Raw genomic sequence first — 25,755 nt, 5'->3', positions numbered from 1 at the left:
TAGTCCTGTGAATAACATAGCACAGATATTCCCATTTTACAGACAATGAAACTCAGGCACAAAAAGGCTAATTGACTTATTACAGTTCATTATTCCTGTTATCAGCAAAACAATGACTAGAAAGCATATCTCCTGGTCACCAACGGAATATTCTTTTATTGTAAAAATAATACATGTTAATAACCCAGAATCCCATGTTTTACTTATTAAAAGAATAAATGCTCTTTAGCTGAAATTATGTCATCAAAAATATTTATCTTGAGATTGTCTAAAGAATATTTCAAGTGTCAGACACTCTTTTTCCTTTGAAAGTCAACCAAGTAGGAGCAAATAGAAGATAATTTTACAACTAAAAGTATAATCTTTTTACTAATCTATTAGGAAACCTAGTCTATAGATTAGGTAAAGCATATCTAAATTTTAGAAGCTTTTCTTTGTGAAAATTGTCTAATTGTTAGCTTTTGGAAATCCTTTAACGAATTACTTGAAAAGGTTATTCTTGAATGAACATACATTTTTGCCTCATAATATTTAATGGTGAAACAGTTGCTAGACTATGTATTTTCAGGATTTAATCGTTTTCCCCTTAGCTCAGGTTATTAGATATTATAAAAGGAATTCAAAGTTATTTTTTTATTCCTTTATTGCTAATTTTTATTGTCATTTAATTTACCTCCATGCCCAGTACTGCAAACCTATCGTTTTGATTATCTAAATACCTCACTCACTTTTAAGAATCTCTGCCATAATTTGGTTCGATGTTAAGGTTAGATTTTTTTTTTAATTATTAAGCTGAAGGGTATCATTTTTAAGTATAACTTATTTACATATCCTTTTGGCTGAAACGTGATCTTATATGATGTTAATATTTTAATATTTCTCTTCAAAATAAAACATGGGAAAAGCAGCTAGAATGTTGGCAAATTTAGTCTTGTTTTGAGGGACAGTAATAATTTCTTTGAAATAAGTTATTTCTCACTGACTTTGGCTAAACTATATTCATGTTTCCTCATCTCTGTTACTGAACACTTACTTTTTAGTGGACTGTTTCCAAACTGGTTATCCACCTTGACCTTCTTCTTGATGTGAATTCTGTGTGGTTTTAGAGAATAGCAAAAGGGGAAAACTTGCTAGCTACATTCAGTGAATAAGTACATTCAGAAGCAAAAAGACAAAAGTTTTCTCCAGAGATGTTCAAATATATTAGATACCTAGTTTCCTCTAGACTGAAAAGAACATTATGGGTTCTTGAAATACAGTGGTTCCCATTTTGTCCTCTTCTTAATCTACAGTTGTAGGTGACAAACTTTTCTGTCGTGATTGTGGAGCATTCTGAATCATGAAGTTCTTGCTTCAGAGTTCATGCTTACTTGGATTTTCAGTTCAAATATTGTTTGAACTATTATTCCATATTTGAAGATTACATGAGGTCTTGTGCTTTCGATCTTTTAAAATTTATTTCTGCCTGCTTAAAAAAAATTAGTTTTATTTCTCACAGAGATTTCAGGATTTCAAATAAGTTTGTGTTTGGCTCACTTAACTGGATAGACAACTTTGCAACACCATGCTGTACTACATTTTCTTTACTTGTCAAAGCAAAGGTCTGTTTGAAAACAGCCTATCCTAGGCTTGGTGCAGATAGCCCCTGTGGAACATCTGTGTTGACATGGTGGTAGATCACAGAGATTCTAGACTCCAAAATAAAACCACAATGTGAATCCACTGTGCCATTAGGTTGACTGAAGTCTGAGTTCCTTTTGGCCTATGTGCTGTGAAGTCATCCAACCTGTGAACTGATTGTGATCTGCCTGGCAACTTGGTTTGGTGTAGACTGCTCTCTACCCTTGCTGATGAAGAAAATAATCATATAAGTGGAACTGTGTGCATCTATGTGTGCTTCTTTTTTATGTTGTCATCACTTCCCCTTTCCTATTTTGGAGGCTCTCATATGGATCTTCTAATTTATAAATGTCAAATATATTTTTGTATTAGATTGTGCCTATGATGAGAGAAATCTTTACTGTATATTTTATGTATGCTGAACACAGTTTTATAATTTGACACATTTGGAGGCGTAGTCTAGTAATAATACTGTAATATGTACCTTGCTGGTTAATATAAGAGTTTACCTTTATTGGGTTAGGCTTCTTTTTTTTTTAAATTTTAGCACATAATAGCTAAGTCTTCTACTGAGAAAGAATTATAACTTTTAGTTGTCGTGGATAGTTAGAATATTTATTGTCGCTTTGTTGTATAAGTCATTTATTGAATTTGCACTTTGATACTTCTGCCAACTAAAATTAAAGGACAGTGTATCTCTGATTTTTAAAACATACATGTGTACACACACATACACACACATATTTCCTTTGCTGTGTAAACTTTTCTAGTTGATTTCTTCCTTAAATAGATCGTGGTAAAAAATATTCAAATATGACTTTATGCCATGAAGATATACGTTCACAAAGTCATGATGTACTGTTTTGGTTTTTGTGGGTGATATATTTGTAGAAAGCAAATTGTTAAACCCAGGTTGTCCAAGAAGATATATAGTAGGAGCAGATGATTTAGAAGCTAGGAAGAGGAAATGCAGAAAAAAGAAAAGGACAGGTGAAGCAAGAGAATAGAACGTCATCCACAACAGATGTGTCCCTTCCGCAGTAATGTGTGCAAAAATCATCACAGCACAGTTTAACTGGCTTTCTTGTAAAAACCAGCACGTCGGCCGAGCCCTATCACATAATTGACTTGGGTATGAAATAGAAGTAACATACCTGTAACCTAGGTGACTAGGTAATGAGTAATTGCTTCTCCCACAGGCCAGTGGTTCTCAATTGTGTAACCAGATTAACCCTATTCTCAAGAGATTCCCATTCAATAGGTTCCAGGTAGGGCTTGGCATTTTTAGCCAGTTCTGGGATGATTCTAATGCTGGTGGTCTGGATTACAGAAACATTGCCCTAGGCCTTCTTTTAAATCTGAAGAGTCAAAAACAAATGGAAGTATATAGCAAGGTTAAGCTCAGTCACGGAGCATGTATTATGGGCCACTGAGGCAATGCTTCAAACCCACTGACTTTCTAAAGTAGGAGATTTCTGAGCGTAGTTTCAAAGGATAAGTTGCAGTCAGGTGAAAACAATGGCTGGAAGCACATCCCAGGTCTTGGACCTGATGAGCAAAAACACAGAAACAGCATGTGTGTTCAAGTTTCTGGAGAGTCAAGTGAGAACCAAATGATGAGAGATGAGCTAGGAGAGGTACACAGAGGCCACATCAAGAAACTTGAACTTCCCAAGTGTAAGTTTTTGGGGTGTAAGGAGGGGGGCAGTAGAAAACAAGGTAGATTAGAATTTTAGTTAGATCACTAATGACCAAAAGAGAAATGAACACAAAGACAGAAAGATTGTGAAACCATATCAAATCATTAAGAATTCAGGAAATCAAAGTGGAAAATATGGTTTGAAAATTCTTGGTCAAATATTTCCAGTGTAAAGATTTGCATTTCAGATTGACTCAGACAAAACAGTTGAAGAAATAAGAGTTAAGACTTGTCTTCTGAGTTACAGGTGTTTCTGCAGAATTACAGGTGTTTCTGCATAAACCTGACCCCTAACAGGTGTTCGAGATGACCTACCAAGTTTAGGCGAAACAACTATCAATGTCTTCAATTCCAAAAGACACCAGAGGTGAGGTCTCTGTTTGTACTTAAAATGTTTAGTAGCTCAGTTCATTACATCTTTGACAGTTAAATGAATTATAAACCAAACCTTATCAAAAATCATGACAGCCTTATCTCACTTGTATTTACCCTAAGGGGGCTGGAGGCATGTGAAGAAGGATAACAGATATACTGTCTACAGACCTATCAACACACTCAAAGTCTAAAAGAGCATCTTTCCCTTTTAAGTATATCATCTTCACAAGAAGAGGGAACTTGTCTGGATGTCAGTAATCATTAACTGGATGAATGAGTTGCCCCAGAAAATGCTGTCTGTGGCACGGATGTAGACTGAGGCCTTAACATTGCCTTTTAGTGCAAAGTGTTCCCTAGACCTTTATTTTTTCTGAATTTAAAAAAAGTTTTCCGTATTGGCAGATATATGCTCTAACGATGCTATTTCACGTTTGGTTTACAGTGGTTATTGTTGCCTTTTAAACATTTGAAAATGGATCACAATGATGCCTCGGACTGCGATAATCATGATTATGGTGTTACTTAATGCCCAGCACAATTTTGTGCGCCTAAATAAGGCAGCATTTCTTTAGTCTGGTAAAAATGAGCTGAAGTTGCACACAGTATCCACGGATTTGCAACCTGTGCTGACAGCCTGGTTTGGGGGAATTGCACCTAATCTTAAGTATGGAGAAACAGGAAGCTTCGGGATTAATGTCAAACTCTTAATCCACAGGCGAGTTTCTCAAGAGGAAAAATGCTCTGTTGCATTAAATTATTTACTATGTTTAACAGCGTAGCAGAAATAATTCATCATGGTGATTCGAGAGCAATCATTTAAGGGTAGAATGACTAGTGAGTGTGTGTAAAGGAGGCAGTGACAGCAAAACAGAACTGCCATAATCTGTCTTCCAAACTAACTCTTAGATCGAGCAACCAAAGGAGCGACCACGGACTTGACCTACTCCTGGCCGTTTGGAAACGCCAGTTTCCCTAAATCCGTTGGTTTGTCCTCAGAAAAAGCGAAGCGCGCCTTCGGTTTCCCATTGGCTGGGCTGCCGCCGCCCCGCCTCCTTCCGTGGCTCCCGAAGCCTCCCGCGAGGGGGCGGGGCTTTGTGACGCACGCCCTGACGTCTCCGGGGATATAAAAAGCCCGCTCGGGTCGCACCTGCCTTCAGGAGCCGCCGGCAAGGGGGCCGGGAGGAAGCTCATTAAAGCGTAGCCGGAAAGGAGAAGGTGGGGCGAGTTTGGGGAGAAAAAAAAAAAACCCCAAGCGACGGCTGGGAGGCAGTTGTGCCCTCAGGGCGTCGCGCGCGACCGGAGAGGTGGTCGGAGTCTCAAGTGTTGAGGAAGGCGGAGGGAGGGCCGAGCCCACACCCGCGAGTACGGCGACAGGACAGCCAGCGCCGGTGTGGCCGGGTCCTCGGCAGGGCCTCCCCTGCCTCTCCTGAACTAGTCAACAGCCCGATCTTCCATAGTCTGCTGCTCCTCTCTCCCGAGCAAACCAAACGGCGAAACAGGCACAGACACGGCGGGGCCCGCGAGCCCCGGCCCAGGTCTTTAGGAGGGAGGGGTGCGAGCCGCCTTCCGGTGGCTCCGGAGACCTCGTCGCATCCGCAAAGGCGGCGTTCCCCATGTGGGAGCCAGGGCATGGCTGTCTACAGTTTGGCAGAGGTGGTGGAGGGTTTCAATTTTGTGAGCTTTTGACAAGTGTTCTTGAGAGATCTGGGGGGATTTGTTAAGCTGTCCGCTCTACTTAACCCCAAGGTCTGTATTTGTGACTGTATTCCGCCCGTTGATTTCTCAACTTGTTCAGGGCGGTTCTGCGTTATGGAACTGCGTTGTCGGACGGTCAGCATCCCTGGTTCCCACGCGGTTCCAAAATAGGGGTGACAACTAGTGGGACCCTTGGGATCATGGATGGCATGGCCGCTTTTCTGCAATTCGTAGCACCAGCTGTCCATGGCCACCATGGCTACTGGTAGCCACGTTCAAAATGTCCTATTGGGGCACTTAAAAATTTACATGTTTTTTATAAAATATATGTATGTATAAGTGCTAATGTATGAAATACATGCATATTACCGCCTATGTCCCTTAGCATTTAGCGTGTGGGCCTGCCAGAGCTGCACTTCTGATTTTTTTAAAGATGGTTTAATTCAGTAAAGCTCCTGTTGAATGACACTGTGATAGGAAGTTTTCATTATGGGATTTAATACAGTTGGTTATATTCTCAAAATTCTCAAAGGGTTTCCTTTGGTCAATACAGATTCATTTTGTCCCGGCCTTTGAGAAGAACTGTGCTTTTAAGTATTCATATTTTGCTGTGAGACGTTAGTTGCTTTATGTTAGAAGCTGGCCCCTTTGTATGTAACTACACTGTCCCACTTAGCCCCATGAACTAATTACTCTCTTTACCGTAAGGATGTTGTTGAGGATATGGTTCCTGCTATTCTCTATATAGGGGCCCATGGGAGACAGTTCTCCTGGATTTCAGTGTCCGGAATAGTTGTGTCTCCCAAGCAACTGAATTGTTTTTCATCTCAGGAAACTTGAATCATTTAACCACCGGCTTCCTATTTTGTGATGGCCACTTGGTAGCTCAGGGACCAATTGGATACCTATCTCTTCCAAAGTGAAAGACCAATAGCTTTGCATTGGGATGCTAACTGTACCTACAGCTTTATCCCAATTTTTCCCTTACCAATAAGAGTTTTAAAAAATATTTAACTTTCTTTATTTATAAGGTTTATATAAATTTTTAGGATGAGTCAGAACACATATATACACTGACACAAAGTTAAGCTTGACAACCTCTGCAACTGAGATTATGGGTTGGTCTGTGCAGTACTTTTGGTACCACTTAAACGCTAGAAAGGCGGGAGAAAAGGGAGATGAGGGAAAATTTGGGCAGAGGTTAAAGGAGATTATGAGAAAAGAAAGGTGCAGATGGGATTATAATACCTAAATAACATATCTATTCTGGTTAATGTGAAAAGCAAAATTATTCCTGTATGCATGAGTCAGACCAAAAAAAAAATACATTTTAAGTTAAAAAAATACATACTTAGCCTGAGCCTGCGGGTTCGAGACCCGCCTGGGCAACCTGGCGAGACCTCATCTCTACAATAAATAAAAAATTAGCTGGGCGTGGTAGCGCGTGCCTGTAGTTCCAGCTACTTGGAAGGCTGAGGTGGGAGGATCGCCGGAGCCCAGCAGGTCGAGGCTGCGGTGGCCGGGAGCGGCCACTGCACTCCAGTCTGGGCAACAGAGTGAGACTCCAACTCAAAAAAAAGGAAAAGAAATACATACTTAAAGGTGAGCAAGGCATTTGAGGATATATTTAGAAAAATGAGGAAAAATACATTTTCTTGTAGTTAAAACTGTTTTCCAACTCTTTGATGAATATACGGAGAGAAAAGCCAATGCCTATATGAATTGGAAGGACGTTTGGAAACAGATACATGAACTTTATTTTTCTTTCTTGGCATGTTACATGTTACCGAATTTTATAAAGCGGGTTTTGTTTGTTTGACTTTTTGTTCTTTGTTTTTAATATCATGGGGTCTTGACAGGGCTTTTCCTACGAATTTTTTAATAGTACTAGATTACTTATCTACAAAAGATAAACTATTAGTAGTAGATAGTAGGTAGCTCATTTTACTAGAATAAAATCTAGAGATTAGAACTAAAGCTAATATTTTTAATAGTAGATAGATTTGTTCTTGGAAGCCATAGTTAATGCATTAAAAATATTTTAGTAAAACTACTATTTATGACTGTTTTTCTTCATTATAGTTGAGAAGACAGACATCCTGCCAAAATGATTTCTTCAAAGCCCAGACTTGTCATACCCTATGGCCTCAAGACTCTACTTGAGGGACTCAGCAGAGCCATTCTCAAGAACAGTCCATCAAACATCACTCAGTTTGCAGCAATTTACTTTAAAGAACTTATTACGTTTAGAGAAGGTTTGTTGCTGCTTTAGATTATATATTTGTTGCTTTAAAAAAAAATTTTAAGTTGGGAATTTTGTGTGTCTATTTGATTTCTTGTATTTATTCCTTCAGGGAATCCGTCTTTGGATATAAAAGATCTGGTTAAACAATTTCATGAGATTAGAGGTAAGTGGTCTTCTCCAGCATATCTCAGACACTCTGACATAATGCAGTATATTTGCTTAGAAGAAAGTTGTGTTTTGTGTGTGTATGTGTAAATGGCCAGTGTCTTATGTAAACATGGCAGCATGAAACTGAGTTGAAAGTGAAGCAGTGAAAAAGAGGGGGAGAAATAAGAAAAGTTGCAAAGTTTATAGAGTAAAAATTTGAGATCACTATAAGCAAAAGAAGATATAATGGTCAAATTCCCAAGGACAGGCATACGTGTCTAAAATAATGGCAAGAAAAAGCTTTTCACAAAATTTTGTAAAGAAAAAAAATGACTAGTGTGGGAAATGAATAGTTCTTACTAAATTTGCTGACCAACATTTTGGAATAACCATAGATTAAAAAAAAAAAGGTAGGATTCAGTGAGTTGTCAACCTTTTTTATACTGTTACTTTGGTGATGTTAATAAATAACATAACCAAGGTAGGGAGAAATTAGGAGTGAGTTCTAGGAGAATGTGAAAATCATAAGGGTTTGGATCTGTAGTGAAAGAGACACCCAAAACAGAAAACAAGACTAAGAATAGCAAGGGGCAGACGAATGAAACATCATGGTTCTGGAATATTGTCTAGACTGGCTGCTTCCCTGTGGGACCTCATGGTATTTTCAGTTCGCTATGAGAAACAGATCTGGGACTTGCTTACCATCAGCAGGATATACAGATAAGTGCAAGAATATTAACCACCCATACTCTCCCTATAAGCCTGATTTCCTGGGTAGTCAAGGTTACTATTGTCTGTGTACTTCTATCCTCTGTACCAGGCCCTGTATTTGAAAGTATTGGGAGTGTACAGACTTGCCATCTTTGAAAATAGTGACAGTCAGTGAATCTTTATGCTGGAAGGTAACTAACTGGTAGCTTTTGAGTTTAATTTGTATCCTGAAGAATTTATCCACTATTCATCTTAGCTAGTGGACAGATGTAGATTGTGGTCCTTGTAGGTTAGCGTCTTTGAATTGCAGGGCTCAAAATTAACAGACTAGCAAAATTGGTGGAGCACTTTTAATAGAAATGAACTTTTCTCCTCCAGCAACTGAAGTTATCAAAAAGGTTGACATAGCCTACAGATAACTCTGAAAGCAAGCTCATGGAATAGTTGTAGAAATAGATTGCTCTTTAGGCTGCAGGGTAGAAATGAACATTGCTTGTTACAGTGTCCTGGGAAGATGGGAAGGTATGAACGGAAAATACAGAGTTTAGTGTTACTGTCTCTTATCAGTTTGGCTCACTTGTTTGCTTTTTTATGTTATCCAAAAACTTTCTTTTGAACAAACAATATCCATTAACTTAGGTCCTGTCATAGAGTCTGCATGAGTCTACCTACATCCAGGAAAGCATACTCTGAGCTAAAGAGGGACTATCTAGGGATATACAGGCCATAAGTTTCCCACTTTGTAGGGAATTTCCTCTCCTGAGTGATAGCCTCCTATCTTCTGACTGGTTTAATTCCCTAACTGCTGTTCCTATGGGAGCTCTGGGTAAATATGGTTGCTTGATCGTTCAGTTCTCCATAATAAAAATGTCGGTATAACAGGTGCTATCTTCTCTTTTGTTCAATTAAACTTCCTTTTTGTGGATTCCAGTTTAAAACATGGATGGTGGTACCTATAATACCCTATACACTCTATCTGTTGGCCCCAAGTATTGAGGCCCTCCCAGGCTTTCAATGACTTGCAATATGGGCACATGAACCATTTTTTGAGGATAAGTCAACTGACCCTTATTTTGGCTTGTTAGTCTCTTCAGCATGAAGCTAGATTGGCCTGAAGACAGCACTAGGTATTAGAACTTGATGTGGGCAATAGCCAACTATCATCCCTAGTGTACTGGTGCTCCCTCATCTTCCAGACATCAGATATGAGCATGAAAGATACGTGTTTCATAAGAACACTCAATGGAGATGTTGTATCCTTCAGAGTTATTTCCACACTGGTTGGTTTGCTGCTTAGCAGCATTACCAAGCTGCCTGTATGCATGGAAAGCATGGCAATAAGAACACCTCTCAAGTGTTTTTGCTGAATTTTGTGTGTATGTGTGTGTGTGTGTGTCAGAGTCTCACTTTGTCACCCGGGCTGGAGTGCAGTGGCATGCTCATGGCCACCGCAGCTTTGACCTGCTGGGCTCAGGTGATCCACGTAGTTGGAACTGCAAGCATGTGCCACCATGTCCAGCTAATTTTTTGATTACTGTAGAGACAAGGTCTCACCGTGTTGCCCAGGCTGATCTCGAACCTGTGAGCTAGGTGATTCTCTCACCTTAGCTGCCCAAAGTGCTAGAATTACAGGCATGAGCCACCGCACCTGGCTTGTTGAACATTTAATTCTGGGATTTTTTCTAGAAAGAGCCCCATTTGGGGTAGGCCTCATCATAGAACCACTAGTGTTTACCCATCTTTCCAGTAACTTCAAGATTTCATGCACAGTCAGGTGAAGGAGGAGGATAAGAACCAGACATGGGAACACACTTTTCTCACTTCCTTGCTGTCTCTCATCTTCTTCCCCATTTTCCAGAGCCTCATTTCTTTAGGGTTATCCCTGGCTCTCTCCAGGATCTTCATTGTGTCTTTTCACTCACATATGCCCATTTCTATCTTTTGAAATTATTTTTTGGATCCTCTTCTTGATTTTCTGCAATCTTATTAAACAGATTTTCACTACCATACGAATCAGTGAAACCTCCCCCCTAGCAATCTTTTCATGAGGAGAGTTTCTTCATTAATCCAGGTGAATCTTTAATTGATGGGATTTTAGCAATTATAGCCATGATCTGCTTGCTGATCACTGGGCCCAGTTTCAGTTCCTATTGAAATAGCAGTTATGCATATCTCTGACTATTATATTGAGATATTTATTCCTATCAAGTATTCATAATACTGTCTTGAATTTTTAAATTCTTATGCCAATTCTATTGTTATGCCTTATTTCTATGACTGGTTGGACATGCTTGTAACTATCCATTCATAATTAAGCAAAGAAAGAATATGTGTATATATACACGTTTTTTTTGGGGGGGGGAGTTGGAGTCTCACTCTGTCACCCAGACTGGAGTGCAGTGGCCGCTCCCGGCCACCACAGCCTCAACCTGCTGGGCTCCGGCGATCCTTCCGCCTCAGCCTTCCAAGTAGCCGGAATTACAGGCATGCACTACCATGCCTGGCTTATTTTTAGATTTATTGTAGAGATGAGGTCACATTGCCCAGGCGGGTCTCGAACCCGAGGGCTCAGTCAATCCACTCACCTCAGCCTCCCAAAGCGTGGGATTACAGGCTGAGCCACCGAGCCCAGCTTATATATATATTCTTATCATGAGGCTCTGACACTACTCTGCACCTTTCCTGAGCATTTTTTCAAGCACAGCTATCCTGATTCCTTAAACAGGGTTGAATATTGTACCACAACAACCCTTTCAATTCTCAAAGTCTTGCATTTGCCTAGGCAGGGTGGTAGTTTGTGCCAAATAAGAAATTCTTTGAGCTTAGAAAAAGTTTGATCACCTGGTGATGATGATGGGAGGGACTTAAGTCCTTCCTGCTTTTCCACTGTAGTAAGATTAATTAGTTAAGGGAATCATTTAGATTAAAGAAGACTAAATAAATTATTGCCAAATGGCATAGTTAAGAAATGGGGTCAGAATATCAGACAAGGGGCTAGGGGAGGGGGCTGGGTTGGGAGGCAGATATAGCCAGGCAGTAAAGCTGGCACAGGAAACCAGTGTCAAAGTAAAGGGGAAGAACATCTTGATTTTTAGCTGGGTACCTCACTCTGCTATCCAGAACCTTTGATAGTTCCCTAGTGTCTACAGAATTCAAACTCTTCAGTTTGTGGGGATACTTTGAAAAATATTAAACTAGTGTATTTTGATTTCAGATAACTCCTAATTATTCTTGTTTGTTCTGTTGATCTCTACCCATTGAAGCATTCATTAGCTTTGGGGAAAGAACACTAGAGCTTGGTGCAAGGAAGTCATTATTCAGTTTTAAGTTTTCAAAGTTCATAGTAAGCAAACTCTAATAACACTTCGGAATTTTGCAGGAGTCTGTTTTTGTTGAGTGATGACTCTTGAAATTTCCAGAGCTGGGTTTTGATTTAAGAGCCAAAGCTATCAGAATCAAAGTTTTACTTTACATAAGCAATAGAGGAGGAAAAGAGATAGTGTATAATAAGGTCTGTTCCTGCTGTAAAGGAAAGTGAAATGGAAAGTCCTTTATGGTATTGGTGTTGTGGTGATGGGGTGTAGAAAGAGCTAAAAAGTGCTGTCTGAGGTAGAAACTGGGGATAAGAAAAGTAGGTAAATTATCTGATCAGAATTCACTAAAATATGAGCACTCCAGCCAGGGCGCAGAAGCCTTGCTCTTTGCTTTCCGGGGTGCTGTCTAGAAGAATCCATGTCTCTCAGAGAAACTGTAGTTTGCATGGCACTGCACTTAGTATAACACATGCCACACTCAGCACTTATACTGTAATTGTCAGCTGTCAGGCATTCCATAAATATTTGTTGGATATGAGAATTACATATTGAAACAATAAATTGGAAATAATAGTCATTTCTCAGATGGGCCTGAGATACTATCCTTGATTTCCTATGGCCTGTGTGTGGTTTTTAGTGGTCCTGATATTTTTGAAGTGTCCCAGATGGAGTAATGACTAACAAGGAATCAGAATGGGAAAAGGTGAAGTGATCAGAGGGCTATAGCACATAATATCCATGCTGAGAACAAAATAAAAAGTGTTAGCCAGATGCTACAGAGGACTGGATTAGGAAGGGGATCTGCCCAAACTTGAGAGAGAGAGAAGCCAACAGAACACACTTGTCCACAAAGTGGAAACATTTGAGCAGTAAATGCAGCAATGTCAGAAACCAATGACCAGAGACCAGTTATGCCTCTGCCAGAAGTAATTGAGAGCTAGCAGAAAAGGACAGCATGTGGATCAAAGCTTACCCCGGCACTCAGATTTCCTCTTTAGAAGGGGAAGAACCTTTGATAAAGGAGCAGTAACCCAAAAGACTCGATAGTTAACCAAAGGAGACTTTTAAACTACAACAAACATTTTTTTAAAAAACTAAGCTAAAGTAAATTTTGCCATTGGGAAATGAGTATTTTAATGCAAGATGAGATCAGTTAGAGAAAGTAAAATACTTTCTGGCATGTCGAAGTCATAGTATGTAAATTCTGATTCCTCTACAAGAGTGTGGCATGCAAAGCTTTCGGTCTATCTACTTTTTATTTTTTTTGAGTTGGAGTCTCACTCCATCGCCCTGGCTTGAGTGCAGTGGCACATTCACGGCCACCCCAGTGTCAACTTGCTGGGCTCCGGCGATCCTTCTGCCTCAGCCTTCCAAGTAGCCAGAACTACAGGCGCACACTACCACACCTGGCTAATTTTTTATTTTATTGTAGAGACGAGGTCTCACTAAGTTACCCAGGCTGGTCTCGAACCTGTGGGCTCTGGCAATCCACTTGCCTTGGCCTCCCAAAGTGCTGGGATTACAGGCTGAACCTCCAAGCCTGGCCTGTCTATCTACATTTGTAGTCATCTCTCTTATATCATAGACCTTTTGCGCCAGAACCTTAGATTTTTTGTCACCTCCTGAAAATGTGAAGTAATTTCAAGTCATTACGTTTTGGCTTAGGCCAGGAGTTGCTTTTCCTCCTTTTTCTGTCTTTCAAAGCATATGTATCTTTAAAGTCCACTCCATTATTTAATTTAACAAATATTTAAATTCCCACCAATTTCCAGATGCTGTGCTAGGTGAAATTCAATGGAGCTATGATAGAGTAACTGATATTAGACATACCCTCTTATCATAAACAGCCATAAAAACTGGATAATTATATAAAACAAAGTCCAGTGCCTAGAATCTTGGGAGGAGAGAGCCATAGAAATTGAGTCCCATATAACCCTGGCTTTCTTCCTGAAGTCATTTTTCAGTTCTTGTGAAGGGGAAATATAACCCAGGCATTGAGTAGAAGTCAACTGGGAAGAGGTAAGAGAGAAGCAGAATTTGGGGCTTCCAGTGTGACTGGAATTTGGGTGACAAGGTGGCAGAGAGGATATATTTTCAGAGAAGGACCTCTAAAAGTCTGCAAAAAAAAAAAAATCCATATATATATCTCCTTTAGGTTTCTATCCAAAAGGCTTGAGGAGGTTTAACAGAGAAGAGCTGTTGGGAGACTGAAAGCTGAGTAGCAGTTTCAGAAGTGTTACAGTGTTAAGAGAGGCTTTGCAGTTTGGGCCCAGCCAAAATGAAGAGACTTGTGAAACCCTGGCAATTTAGTTGAGACCGCACCACAGAGCGCTGCACGGTCACACACTATGAATAAAGACAGTGCTCTAGGAGTGAGGACAAAGGTGAAATACACCCACTTTAACAAGATTTACAACCATGTCTCAAGAAGATCAGGTAATCTGCCATTATAACAAAATCAATACTATTTAGAAGAAAATAACATAATCAGCACCTCTACAATGTGTCATTTACAGTTTTCAGTATACAATTAAGAATTACTAGACATTCAAAGAAGCAGGAACAAGTGACACACTCATTAGAAGCAGATCCATGGAAAATCCAGACACTTAGAATTACTACTTGAAGTGGACAGAAAGTAACTATGAGAATATTTTGAAAGAATGAAAAATAGATGAAAAGATTGAGAACTTTAACAGAGTTAGAATCTACAAAATAAGAAACAAATGGTTACTCCATAACTGCAAACTAAAATCTTATTGGCTGACTTTACTAGCAGAAGACAGAATTAGGGAACTAAAAAACAAGCCAATAGACAACAACCAAATTAAAGCAAAGAGAAAAACAATAGGGGAGAATGTAAGGGAGGTTTATGGGACATCATGAAAAGGTCTGAATAATTGCAGTCACAGGAGGAGAAAAGAGAATTAATGGAAAATGAGTATAATTTGAAAAAATAATGGCTGAACATTTTCCCACTCTAATGGAAAGACATTTATTTATAGATTCAAGTCTAGTGAACCCACAGCAGGATAGATACAAAGAAATCCACACATAGGTACCTCATAAAAGATAAAGACAAAATGTGGAGAGCAGGCAGGGTAAAAGGGTGCATTATTTTCAGGGGAATAATAGTGAGACAAATAACTGATTTCTTAATTGAAACCATAGAAGCCAAAAAATAGCAGAATGATATGAAGCACTAAAAGCAAAAAACTGCCAAGCTAACATGAATATATACTCAGAGAATAATAGCCTTTAAAAAATGAATGCAAAATAGACATTCTCAGGCAGACAACAACAGAATGCATTTCTGTCAGCTCTGCTCTTCAAGAAATACTTATAATGAACTTCTTAGCAACTTGGTTGGACTTAGAGTCTATAATACTGAGTGATCTATCACAGAAACAAAGAACTGTTCTCACTCATAAGCAGACCCTGAACAATTATCATAATACCATAAGAAAGGGATTGGCAGTAGTGGGAAACTGCCAGGGTATTGAGGGGGGGCATACCTCATCAATAAGGGTACCTGATCTCAAACCAGGTGATGCGGGGACCCAAGCTATTCCACACTGACACCTAACCCACCTTTGGCCGTTGCCACAGTACACGAAGATTTTAACTAATACTCTCTTATCAGCTAGCATGACAGAAATTCTGTTTTTGTTGCAAGTATTAAAACATACCTTAAAACCTTAGAGAAAACCTTTTTACCCTTCTTAATAAACAGATAGTGACAGGAACACAATATAGATTACATTATGTATATGTGGTAACTAGTATGTATATATTTGCTAACATTAACTTATGTATTCTAAACAAAACCAAGTGGTTAATCTAGTGCTTGCACTTTCAAAAATACTGTAAAAATGTAAAGCTTCTGGTCATAATTTTTAAAATTATGAAATCTATTCAAAAGTTTATATGAGAGGGGCCCCCAAAAACCTGGAATTATGTTTTTTGGAGGGTGGGCCCCTTGTAGTACATGATTCCTCCGCTAGGTAAGTGTTCTAGGAATTGATTGGCATCGTTGCATCAGCTGGTATCACTGTGAGAGGTTGTATTGTGGAAGAAATGTCCCAAATTGTGGTAAACAGGTGACTGGTTCTTCCACCATGACAAAGCACCTGTCCACACCACCATAAGCATTCAGCAGTTTTTGACCAAAAACAGCACAACATCCATGTTCCACCCTTCCTATTCACCCCATCTTGCCCTGAGCTAATTTTTTTGTTTCCCTGGATGAAAAAAGTCCTCAAAGGGAAACATTTTGCCAGTGTGGAAGAGGTGAAACAAAAAATGGCAGAAGCACTAAAAGGCATCAAAATCGATGAGTTCAAAAACTGTTTTGAGCAGTGGAAAAAGTGTCTCAATAGTTGTGTTGCATCAAATGGAGAGTACTTTGAAGGTGACTGAAATTTAAACATGTAAGAATACACAATTTAAAATAAATACACAATTTAAAAATAAATTCTGGGTTTTTTTGGTCTACCCTTGTCTTTTCCATACTTTGTATTTTAACTTCTGGAATGCCTATGACTCGTAGGTCTGGTCACTTTAATAATCCCATATTTCTCATAGGCTTTGCTCTTCCTCCTTGATTTTTTTTGTTTGTTTGTTTCTGACTAGGTTAGTTCAAGGAAGCCTGTTTTCCATCTCTGAGATTCTTTCTTCCAATTGTTCTAGGCTACTGCTGCAGCTTTGTATTGTGTTTTGTATCTCCTCCAGTGAGTTTTTTTTTCTTTTTCTGTTTTTTTTTTTTTTAAGTTGTCAATCTCTTGACTTGCTCTGCTAATTTCTTTTTGTTGGTTATTAACTTTATCTTGCATCTCATTGAGCTTTATAATCAATATCCTGAATTTGTTATTTGACATTTCATGAATTTCATTGTAGCTGGTTTTTGTTGTTGAATTGGTGAGCCCCTTTGGAGGGGGTAAGACTGTTTTTTCATACTTTCAGAGTTGTTTCTTGGTTCTTTCTCATCTGGATGAGCTATGGTGGCTAATCTGTATGTGTTCCTTGGATATAGATGGCTTGTGTGTGTAGGCTTTCCCGGGTGTTGGTTGTAATAGTGATGTAGTGGGAATGTGGGCTGGCCCATTGCTTCCTTGAGGCTAGGGTGGCAGGGGTTTTAGGAGGCTTAACTTGCTCCTAGGTGGTGTAGGCTGGTGTGAGCAAATTACCTGTTGTGATGCATAGTTCAATCTTCAGGCCAGCAGGTGGCACCTATAGGTATGGGCTGGCTACTGTCGATGTGGATGGGTATGTATGTTACTGGATGAAGCACTCTGTGGTCTCAGCAGTGAACTCGTCTATGGAGTGCACTGTGGCCTGTATTCCCAGTTCAGCCTTTTTCTGTGGAGTGCTGTTACAGGGGCTTTTTGCTCATCTTCTCCCTGAGATCTGGGGTGCCTTTTGCCATTCTGATGAATATCCGTTTTCCTTCTTAGATTGGGGTTTGCTGTATTGGTTTTTCCACACTATTTCAGTGTTCCGATGGGTGAGGCTTGCTCGAAAGTCTCTAGTCCATCTTCATTTCATGGCTTCTGAGCTGTCCCGGCATCCTCCCTAAGATCTCCCAGTACCTGTGGTCACAGGGTGGACAGAGGCTGTGGTAGAGCCACCTGCGTGTCCTGGAGAGTGGGCAGTAGACTTTTAAAGACAAAAAGATTAAACTTTTTTAATATTTCAAAAATTAAATTATTTTAGTAATCTCCTAGATGTCATTTCAGGTACCACAGACCTGTGAGGGAGACTCTTTTAAAAGGGCAAGTGGCCTTTCCAGAATTGCCTAAGTCATGCCATGCAAGCAGCACATAAGATAGGCTCTAAGCAGGCAGTCTAGGGATTGTAGGAGTCCAGTGTGTAGGTTGGCAACATTTAAAAAATTTCTCATGGTAAGTAAATCAGTGGCTTGGAATGTAAGACCTTGTTGGGGGGACAGAGTTAGAGGAGCCTTGGGTTGATGTGGGTGTGGGAGGTCAGTCTAGTGAGGAGCTGGTCCTGGGTTCTATTGTTGTTCTCATTACCTTCAGTGTGCCACAGGCCTCAAGAGGGCTGCCGAGACTGTGCTGAGAATGAGGCTGGGGTGCCAGAGGGCATTTCTCAGCGTCTGTGCTTCCCCCTCAGCTTTCAGCCTCCCCTGCCAGCCTGTCCCACAGAAGGCATTTCTCTTCACAAGAGCCCCTGCCCCTCACCTCTTGGCAGCATGCTGTCTCTTGTTACTCAGTGCTGGACTAGTGGGTGGGGCAGTAGGTCCCCTGTTTTTCTGGGCCTGACTCAGGCCTAGGCTGGCCCTTTGTGCCTGGGCTTTGGGGATGAGGCTTTCTCAGTGTTTCTGCCCTCCATCCACGTGGCAGCCAAACTGCCTTGTATGTGTGGGTCAGTCTTGGGCAAGTATCCCATCTCTGCCCTGGTGGTAGGAGACCTCTGCTTGGCCTTCTATCCTGCCTCCGTCTTTCATGTGAGGCCTTTGGATAAGTGCTTGCCAGTGAGTGTGAACTCTCCTTGGGTCTGGGGACCCAAGCTATTCCAGAATGACACCCTAGGCCACCTTTGGCCTTACCCCGGTACACGAAGATTTTAGCCGACACCCTCTTACAAGCTAGTATGCCAGTGGCCTTTTCTTCCCTGGCCCTGTCATAGCTGCGACTGTTCTTTTGTCCCTTTTCTCCTTGGTGGGGCTAGTTCCTCTTTGGAAATCAGGTTACGTGGTTACCTTTTGACCTCAGCTCTCAGCTGAACCCAAGAAAAGTCATGATGTGGTCTATCTGGTTTTTTGTTATAATGGAAGCAATGTTTTTTGTAGCTTTATACTTCCTAAGCATCGGAGTAATTCTCCTAAGGTCAGGCTTATTTGAATAACATTCTTTCCCTCCTCTGAACTAATAAAGATGGTACTAATAAAGATTAGTACCATTATTAGATACTTGTACTTTTTTGCCTATATTTGTATATCTGTTCTATATCCCCTACTAGAATGTAAGCTGTATGAGGTCTTGTCTTAATAATCTTTCCTCAAAATTGCCTACAACAGTGTTTTATACGTAGTACAAGCACTCAGTTACATGCATTGGTGGGCAAAAGGGTTTTTAAAAGAGTGAGTGGGGAAGTCCTGAAGAGGTGGATGATGAGGAAAATGAGGTTACTGTTCTAAGCAGAGGGAGGTAAGCATAGATTTGGCTCTTCTGTCTTTTTTAAACTTTCTCGGTACATGAGTATTTGATGTGGTGTCCATGTCCAGAATTAGACACTTCAATTGTATTTATAAGAAACTGGCATCCAATGTAGAGGGAAACAGTCCTGAAAATATGTCTCCAAAGTTTTCACTTGAACCCAACACATTCTTGTAAAGCAAACTACTTTTCCTGTAGATTTCATTATCTTATAGAAATGCTCCCACAAGAGAAAATCCTTAGTAAGCAGAAGTGAAAACTTCAGATGAGTAACAACTAAGATAGTTAGACAGGTGTGTGGGTGATGTGCATTAAATACTTTTACAGCAGTTTTCCTATATGTCATCAGCTGTACTGACCTTCCAGGCCATGGGAATTTTCCTCATGCATGAGGATTCAGTTAAGTCCACACTTTCAGATCCAGAGATCTCTTTCCTTTCCTCTTATCTGGGTTAGTATGACTTTGCATGATCACACCTCACTAGCAGGTGCTACCATTTTTAGGTTAGATTATGTGATATTTCCTGATGTAAAAAATCCTGTGGTACCCTAGTTTACCAAGTCATTAAGTTAAGCTTTATATACCAATTTTCTTAAATTTAGGAATGCCTTTATTAGTATGCAGCATCTGTGACATTACTAAGTTATTACTACACCAACTGAAGATTAATTTATTGCCCAACTTGGTCTTTTTTTTTTTTCCTTTCCTTAGTTTTTTGTAGAAGTTTAGATGGATCAGGAGCTTTCTCCATGGAGATTTTCGGCTTCCCTTTTTCTAGGCACAAAGTTATGATCTTTCTTCTGATGCTGACTGGCTTTAGGATGTTATCTGATTATTTAGTTTGCCACCATGCTATTTAATCACTTATTTCTAAGGAAATGAACTGAGGGTCTTGGAGTAGATAAGGACAGGAAAGTTTTATTTTCCACCCTAAATCACAGATGTTAGGAAATTCTTAATTCTTTCATTAAGTTCTTGTATGAGGGATTAGGGGCTGATTAACCCATCTGGCTATTATTTTTAGTAGCGAAGTTGTCAGAAGGAGAGACACAAGAGAAGAAAAAAGAAAGTGTAAAAGAACCAGAAAAAACATCAGTAGTTTCTAAAGAACCTACACGGATGGAAAAATCAACGGACACAGAGGAGGACAATATAGGTGGAACATTGTTTAACAACAAAGGCACCCAATTTTCAGGTCTTGCTGAGCGTCTAGAACCCGGGCAGACACCTGAAGCAGCTTGTGGTCCTTCTTCCAAATCAGCTACCCCTAAGACTGCTACTCCACCCTCATCACCATCTCCAGCAGGTGTCTCGCCAGAGTTTGCCTACGTCCCAGCTGACCCAGCTCAGTTTGCTGCTCAGATGTTAGGTAAAGTTTCATCTATTCATGCTGATCAGTCTGAGGTTTTAATGGTGGATGTGGCAACCAGTATGCCTGTTGTTACCAAGGAGGAGCTCAGCTCAGAGGCTGCTGAAGATGTCATGGTGGCCGATCCTCCTGAGTGTTGTGGAGAGGTACTAGAAGTACAGGTTGTGAGCCAGACATCTGTCCGTGTAGAGTTAGGTTCTAAACCTAAAGATGATGAGGCTGAACCATCAACGGCTTCCTCATTCCCCTTGCAGGTTGAACAAGAACCTCCTGCTTACGATCAAGCTCCTGAGGTCTCTTTGCAGGCTGATGTTGAGGTCACATCGAATGTTCGTATATCATCTATCTATAATAATGTGCCTGTGACTGAAGGAGTTATTTATATTGAGCAAATGGCAGAACAAATAGTTATCCCTTTTACTGATCAAGTTGCTTGTCTTAAAGAAAATGAGCAGTCACTACCAGTTAGTCCCACACCTGTAGACAAGACCACCTCAGGCGTGTCTAAAAATCCTATAGAGTCTGCAAAACTTCCACAGTTGGAGGAGAATGCACAGCACGATTCCTCAGTACATGTGGAGGCAGAAGCTACAGTTCTGCTCTCTGACACCTCTTGGGAAGGGCAGCCCAAGGTACCTGAACAACCCCTGGATGCAAAGGGCTCTATCAAAATAGGCTCTGAAAACGCTCTGCACCTTGAAATGGAGATCATTCCAATAGTCCCTGACAGTACTGGGCAGGAGGAGTCATGGGAAAGCTCTGCACCCCAGGAGGCTGAGGGTGCTTCTGTGTAATCCTCTAGTGGCCCCTTCCTCCTGTTCCTGAAGGTCTTACTACACCAGAAATTGAACCAGAAGGGGCAGCAGCACTTAAACAAGGTTTGATGAAACCAGGTAAGAAAATTAGATACTTACACAACTACAAATTGCATTTCAGGTGACATCTGTATTTCAGGTAACCACATAGGCTTCCTGCAGATTGTTCAAAAATCTCTTTTCAGGTTTTTTTTTTTAAATGCCAAACCTATTTAAAGGCTTTGCTGTATTTGAGATTTTACTGTTATGATATGAGTGGTTTTAAGGTGACATTCCCAAAGCTTGGTCTCAAAGTTTGGTCATCTAGAATAATACTTTGGTGTTATTCTTTTGGTCACATATATGTGATGAACAACATAGCCTGTTGTCAGGTACAAAATATATTCATGTGGTCTGAATACTCCTGTTGTAATTAAGGGGTGTTGGTTTAAAATTTCTCACTTGCGAATGTAAAATTAAATGACAGCAATACATTTACATAGACTGTGGCAATTTAAAAAATGAAAGAAATGGTGGTGTTTGATTCTGCCTTCGCACTGAGTCAGGAGAGCTCTGCAACCAGGTTTGGGGTGCTGGGTCAAGCATTTATTTTCTGTCTGGGAGCTTGTAGCTAAGGGAGCAGCTTCATAGCTAGATGGAGAGAGGAAAAGTCAGGTTGAACTTGTGTCACAAAGAAGAAAGGAGGCATCAACAGCAGAAAGGATAGCGAGGCACTTGAACAACGATGAATGCACTTCAGATAATTGGCTTCCTTTGATCAGTTACGGCTGACAATTGCCAAAATCAAGCTGCTTCCTTGGCTGCTGAACTGTCACTATGTTTTCCTGTCTCCATCTAATTATGGCATTTGGTCTGCTCACCGTCCTGCCTCATAGGTAGGTTCAGGGGTCCTTCTCTTTTTAGGGATGGAAGGGACATGCATGAGCCAGTCCCCCCCCCATTCCTTTTGCAGAAACTCTTTCAACCCTGACTCTTATCTAAGCCAGAATGATAAAGAATTGTTACCAAAGCAGGTGTTTAGAAAAGATCAAATTCTGTCTGGCAGTGTGACAGATTCTGCACAGCTGAAAAGGCAGAGGGCAACGTTGGGAGTGCAGCATGTGGGACTGGCATTGTACTTGTGGCTTAAGCAGCACTCCTAGACTGAGGCACTATTTTCAAATGCTTACCTATTTCCAGTAAAATAGAGTTGTCAACACCAAAATGATAATGATATTTAATAATGAAAACAACAAAAAATCTCAGATGATCAAAATCTTTCTCCTTTTGAAAAAAAACTGAAGACCTGACTTGTACATATTTTTCAAAATGCTTAAAGATCAATTGAAAGTATCTGAAGTTATTGAAAACATACCAGCTTAATCATGTGCATAGTGTTATTTTCTTCTCTGGGAAAGAAAAAAAAGGCTACACCAGGGACAGATGGGCCAGTGTTCAAAAGGCAAACTCAGCCCATTTGGGGTAAGTGAAATTCCTCCATCAGGAACTTTTTCTCCTAGCTGCCGTCTTCTGGGACTCAGTTAGCCAAGACAGTGCTGTCTTCACTAAGCAGGTCACACTTGGTATTATAGATTCCTTGGTGGAAGTAGATGGATGGTCCTCCTGGATCTCCTTTTTTTCTCCTTAAAGAACCCCTTGTAGGACTAACTAGCCTTTCACTGCTACCTAGGACCTATGGTTTCAAGCCTTGCCTAAAAGGAGTGCTCTGTGGAATTCTGAGTCCCAGATTATGTCATGTTTTACATGTGATGACCAATTAATAGGAGATAATGGTGTCTGTGAAGGGCCAGAGATACTTGATTACGTGATCCAAGATGACACCTAGTGCTAACTTCTTTAGGAAAAGAAAATCACTATGCAGATGCATTAACACTTTTTTCAGTGGTTAACACACTCTTCAGTTGATTTTTGGATAAAGCCTACAGTTTTGTGACTGTCCAGTTTGCTCTTTGAGGAGCCTGTAGAAGCCATGTCTAAAGCTGAAGCAATTGGAAACAGCAACTTAGAATAAGGTCATTTCTTCAGCCACAACTGTAGTGTCCCTGCCACTTGCTGTCACAACACTGTTCTCAGTTTCCAACTGTAGAGAATCTCTTCTTTCACATTACCACACACAATTTACTTAGCCCTCTCTATAGCATGCTTTATGGCACATAGCACTACAGCTGTTTGTTTATATGTAAAAAAAGACTTGCATTGACATTACTGTGCATAGCGCCTGATACAGAGACCAAACCTTTAATGCCTGCAATTTTTTTTTATAGCAATGGCAGCAAGCGAAGCAGGACAACCACCACCATATTCTAACATGTGGACCCTTTATTGTCTAACTGATATGAATCAACAAAGTCGCCCATCACCGCCACCTGCACCTGGGCCTTTCCCCCAAGCAACCCTCTATTTATCTAATCCCAAGGATCCACAGTTTCTGCAGCATCCACCGAAAGTTACTTCTCCAACTTATGTGATGATGGACGACAGCAAGAAGACCAGTGCCCCACCTTTTATTTTGGTAGGCTCAAATGTTCAGGAAGCACAGGAATGGAAACCTCTTCCTGGACATGCTGTTGTTTCACAGTCAGATGACTTGAAGAGATATGCTGCAGTCCAAGTGCCCATTGCTGTTCCTGCAGATCAGAAATTCCAGAAACATATCTTAAATCCCCAGAATGCTAGTCTTCCTCCAAGTGGACAAGATGTCCCCAGACCACAAAGTCCCGTTTTTCTTTCTGTTGCTTTCCCAGTAGAGGATGTAGCCAAAAAAATTTCAGGATCTGGTGACAAACGTACTCCTTATGGAAGTTATGGTATTGCTGGAGAAATTACTGTGACTTCTGCCCAGGTTCGCAAAGCAGAAACTTAAAACTGGTAGGTGAATTTTCCTACCATAATATGTGGGCCTTAACACACTTGAGGTTTTCAGCATTTTGATTTGTTGACCTGGAGATTTGAGATATTAAAAAAATTGAGATGATACATAGAGTTGGGGTGTACGCCAGTTCGATGTGATTATTATCTCCAACTTGCTAACCACTTGTTACTCATAAATACACAGCAGGTGTACTGTACCACAATGACTCACATCAAGGATTTGGTACATGAATCAATGAACCAATCAATTCAGTCACCTGTGAATACGTGGTCTGTTAAGTCTAACACCATGGTAGATGCTAAAACATTGGAATAAAAAAAGACAGTCTCTCTTTGGCATATTTAAGGAGCGGGGAGGAGCTAGGAACAGTTGGAGGACAAGGTGAGAGAGAAGTGCTGATTATATCATGGTGCACCTAATTCATGTGGTGAGACCATAGAATGGACAGTGTATAAAAATATGTGAAGTACTGTGAAGAAAAGAAGGTACTGGCACAGGCCCCTTTAATTGTCACTATCAGTTTACATTTACAGCCTCAAATGTAAACTGACACATGAGCATGAGAAGAAATCAGCCTTACAAAGAGCTCCCAGGCTGTGTCCTAGGGCAGGAAAGAGCATAGGAGTTTGAGGGACTGCAGACCACATGAAACTGGCTGGGAGGGGATGGAGGGAGGAGGACACAAGATGAAGAGGGAACCCCTGCATACCAAAGAAAGAGATTTAGGTTGAAAATTCAGTGGGAAGCCAGCACAAGTATCTTAAGCAGAATGACAGAAGCAGATTTTCTGTTTTTACTAGATCCCCCTGGCTGCCCTATGGAACATGGATTAGAAGTCAGGGGGAGGTCAAAAGAGGAAGCAAAGAGATGAGTTAAAGAGTACATTAATACAAGAGTTATACACATATGAGTTCAGTTACTTAAAACAATTTGTGGGAACATCGGAGAGATGGATAAAAGCGAGATTTCATTCATAGGCTCAGGGACTACAGTTACTATATTTAAGGAAAGACAACTGTTTCCAAAATATCTTAGGGTTATGTGTACTTCTTAAATATGGATTTTGAGTGGAATTGTCAAAATGGCTGTCTTCAGCATGAAGCTAGGATATTTTAGTGCAAAAGCACAGATAACTAAGAGCTTAGTAACAGCAGGAGGGTAGACCTTGTAGTTCTGATCTTCCACTTATTTCAAATGATCAATTTCATGATTGGATTTAAAGCGTTTACATTATTCCTAACAGATGCTGAAAGTGATGCCGTTTGAGTCAACATTCAAGGTGGAGTCTACCACCAAGTGTATATCAATAAACTTCATGCACGCATAAAACCTTATATTGCTTATTTTTATAATTTAGGAGGTATACAAACAATGGAACACAAAAGGCCTTAAATCTTTTCAAACTTGTGAAACAATAACATTTTCCAATTCTTATGTATATGTATTTTAAACCATTTCCACTCTAACAGATCTAGTCAAATTTTCTAGCCAAGTAATTCCCACTTAATTCTATATTTAAGATTCATGCCAAATGAATACAATAGTACTTCTCTGTGATACTGTATCTACCCAGAGATGATTAACTGAGTGCTAACTGCCTACTTTCCACTGTGCATGCAAGGTAGCCGGTTATCTTTTTGGCCATGGGGGAAAGGGTCCCCACCCCTAGGCTGTGGACCTGCATCAGTCTGTGGCCTGTTAGGAACCAGCTGCA

The 25,755-nt window shown here is 40.4% G+C and overlaps 1 protein-coding gene across 3 annotated transcripts; it reads left to right on the top strand.

Moving 5' to 3' along the window:
• The first annotated feature begins 6,961 nt into the window (after positions 1–6,961).
• Positions 6,962–25,738, top strand: CABYR (calcium binding tyrosine phosphorylation regulated). 3 transcript variants are annotated; one of them, XM_021718232.1, is made up of 4 exons: positions 6,962–7,644; positions 7,744–7,797; positions 20,010–20,354; positions 23,917–25,738. In XM_021718232.1, exons 1-4 carry the CDS (start codon positions 7,497–7,499, stop codon positions 24,030–24,032), a joined length of 663 nt encoding a protein of 220 aa, XP_021573907.1. In that variant the 5' UTR covers positions 6,962–7,496; the 3' UTR covers positions 24,033–25,738. The 3 variants fall into 3 exon arrangements, with proteins under 3 accessions (XP_021573907.1, XP_021573905.1, XP_021573906.1); XM_021718230.1 differs by having other exon boundaries at positions 23,434–25,738; XM_021718231.1 differs by lacking the exon at positions 7,744–7,797 and having other exon boundaries at positions 20,013–20,354; positions 23,434–25,738.
• Positions 25,739–25,755: the final 17 nt, after the last annotated feature.

This window comes from Carlito syrichta, unplaced genomic scaffold, assembly GCF_000164805.1.
Source record: "Carlito syrichta isolate Samal-C Ts95f unplaced genomic scaffold, Tarsius_syrichta-2.0.1 Scaffold311970, whole genome shotgun sequence".
Lineage (NCBI taxonomy): Eukaryota > Metazoa > Chordata > Mammalia > Primates > Tarsiidae > Carlito > Carlito syrichta.
The sequence above is the reverse complement of the archived record's forward strand: the minus strand, read 5'-3'. Positions and strand labels throughout refer to the sequence as shown.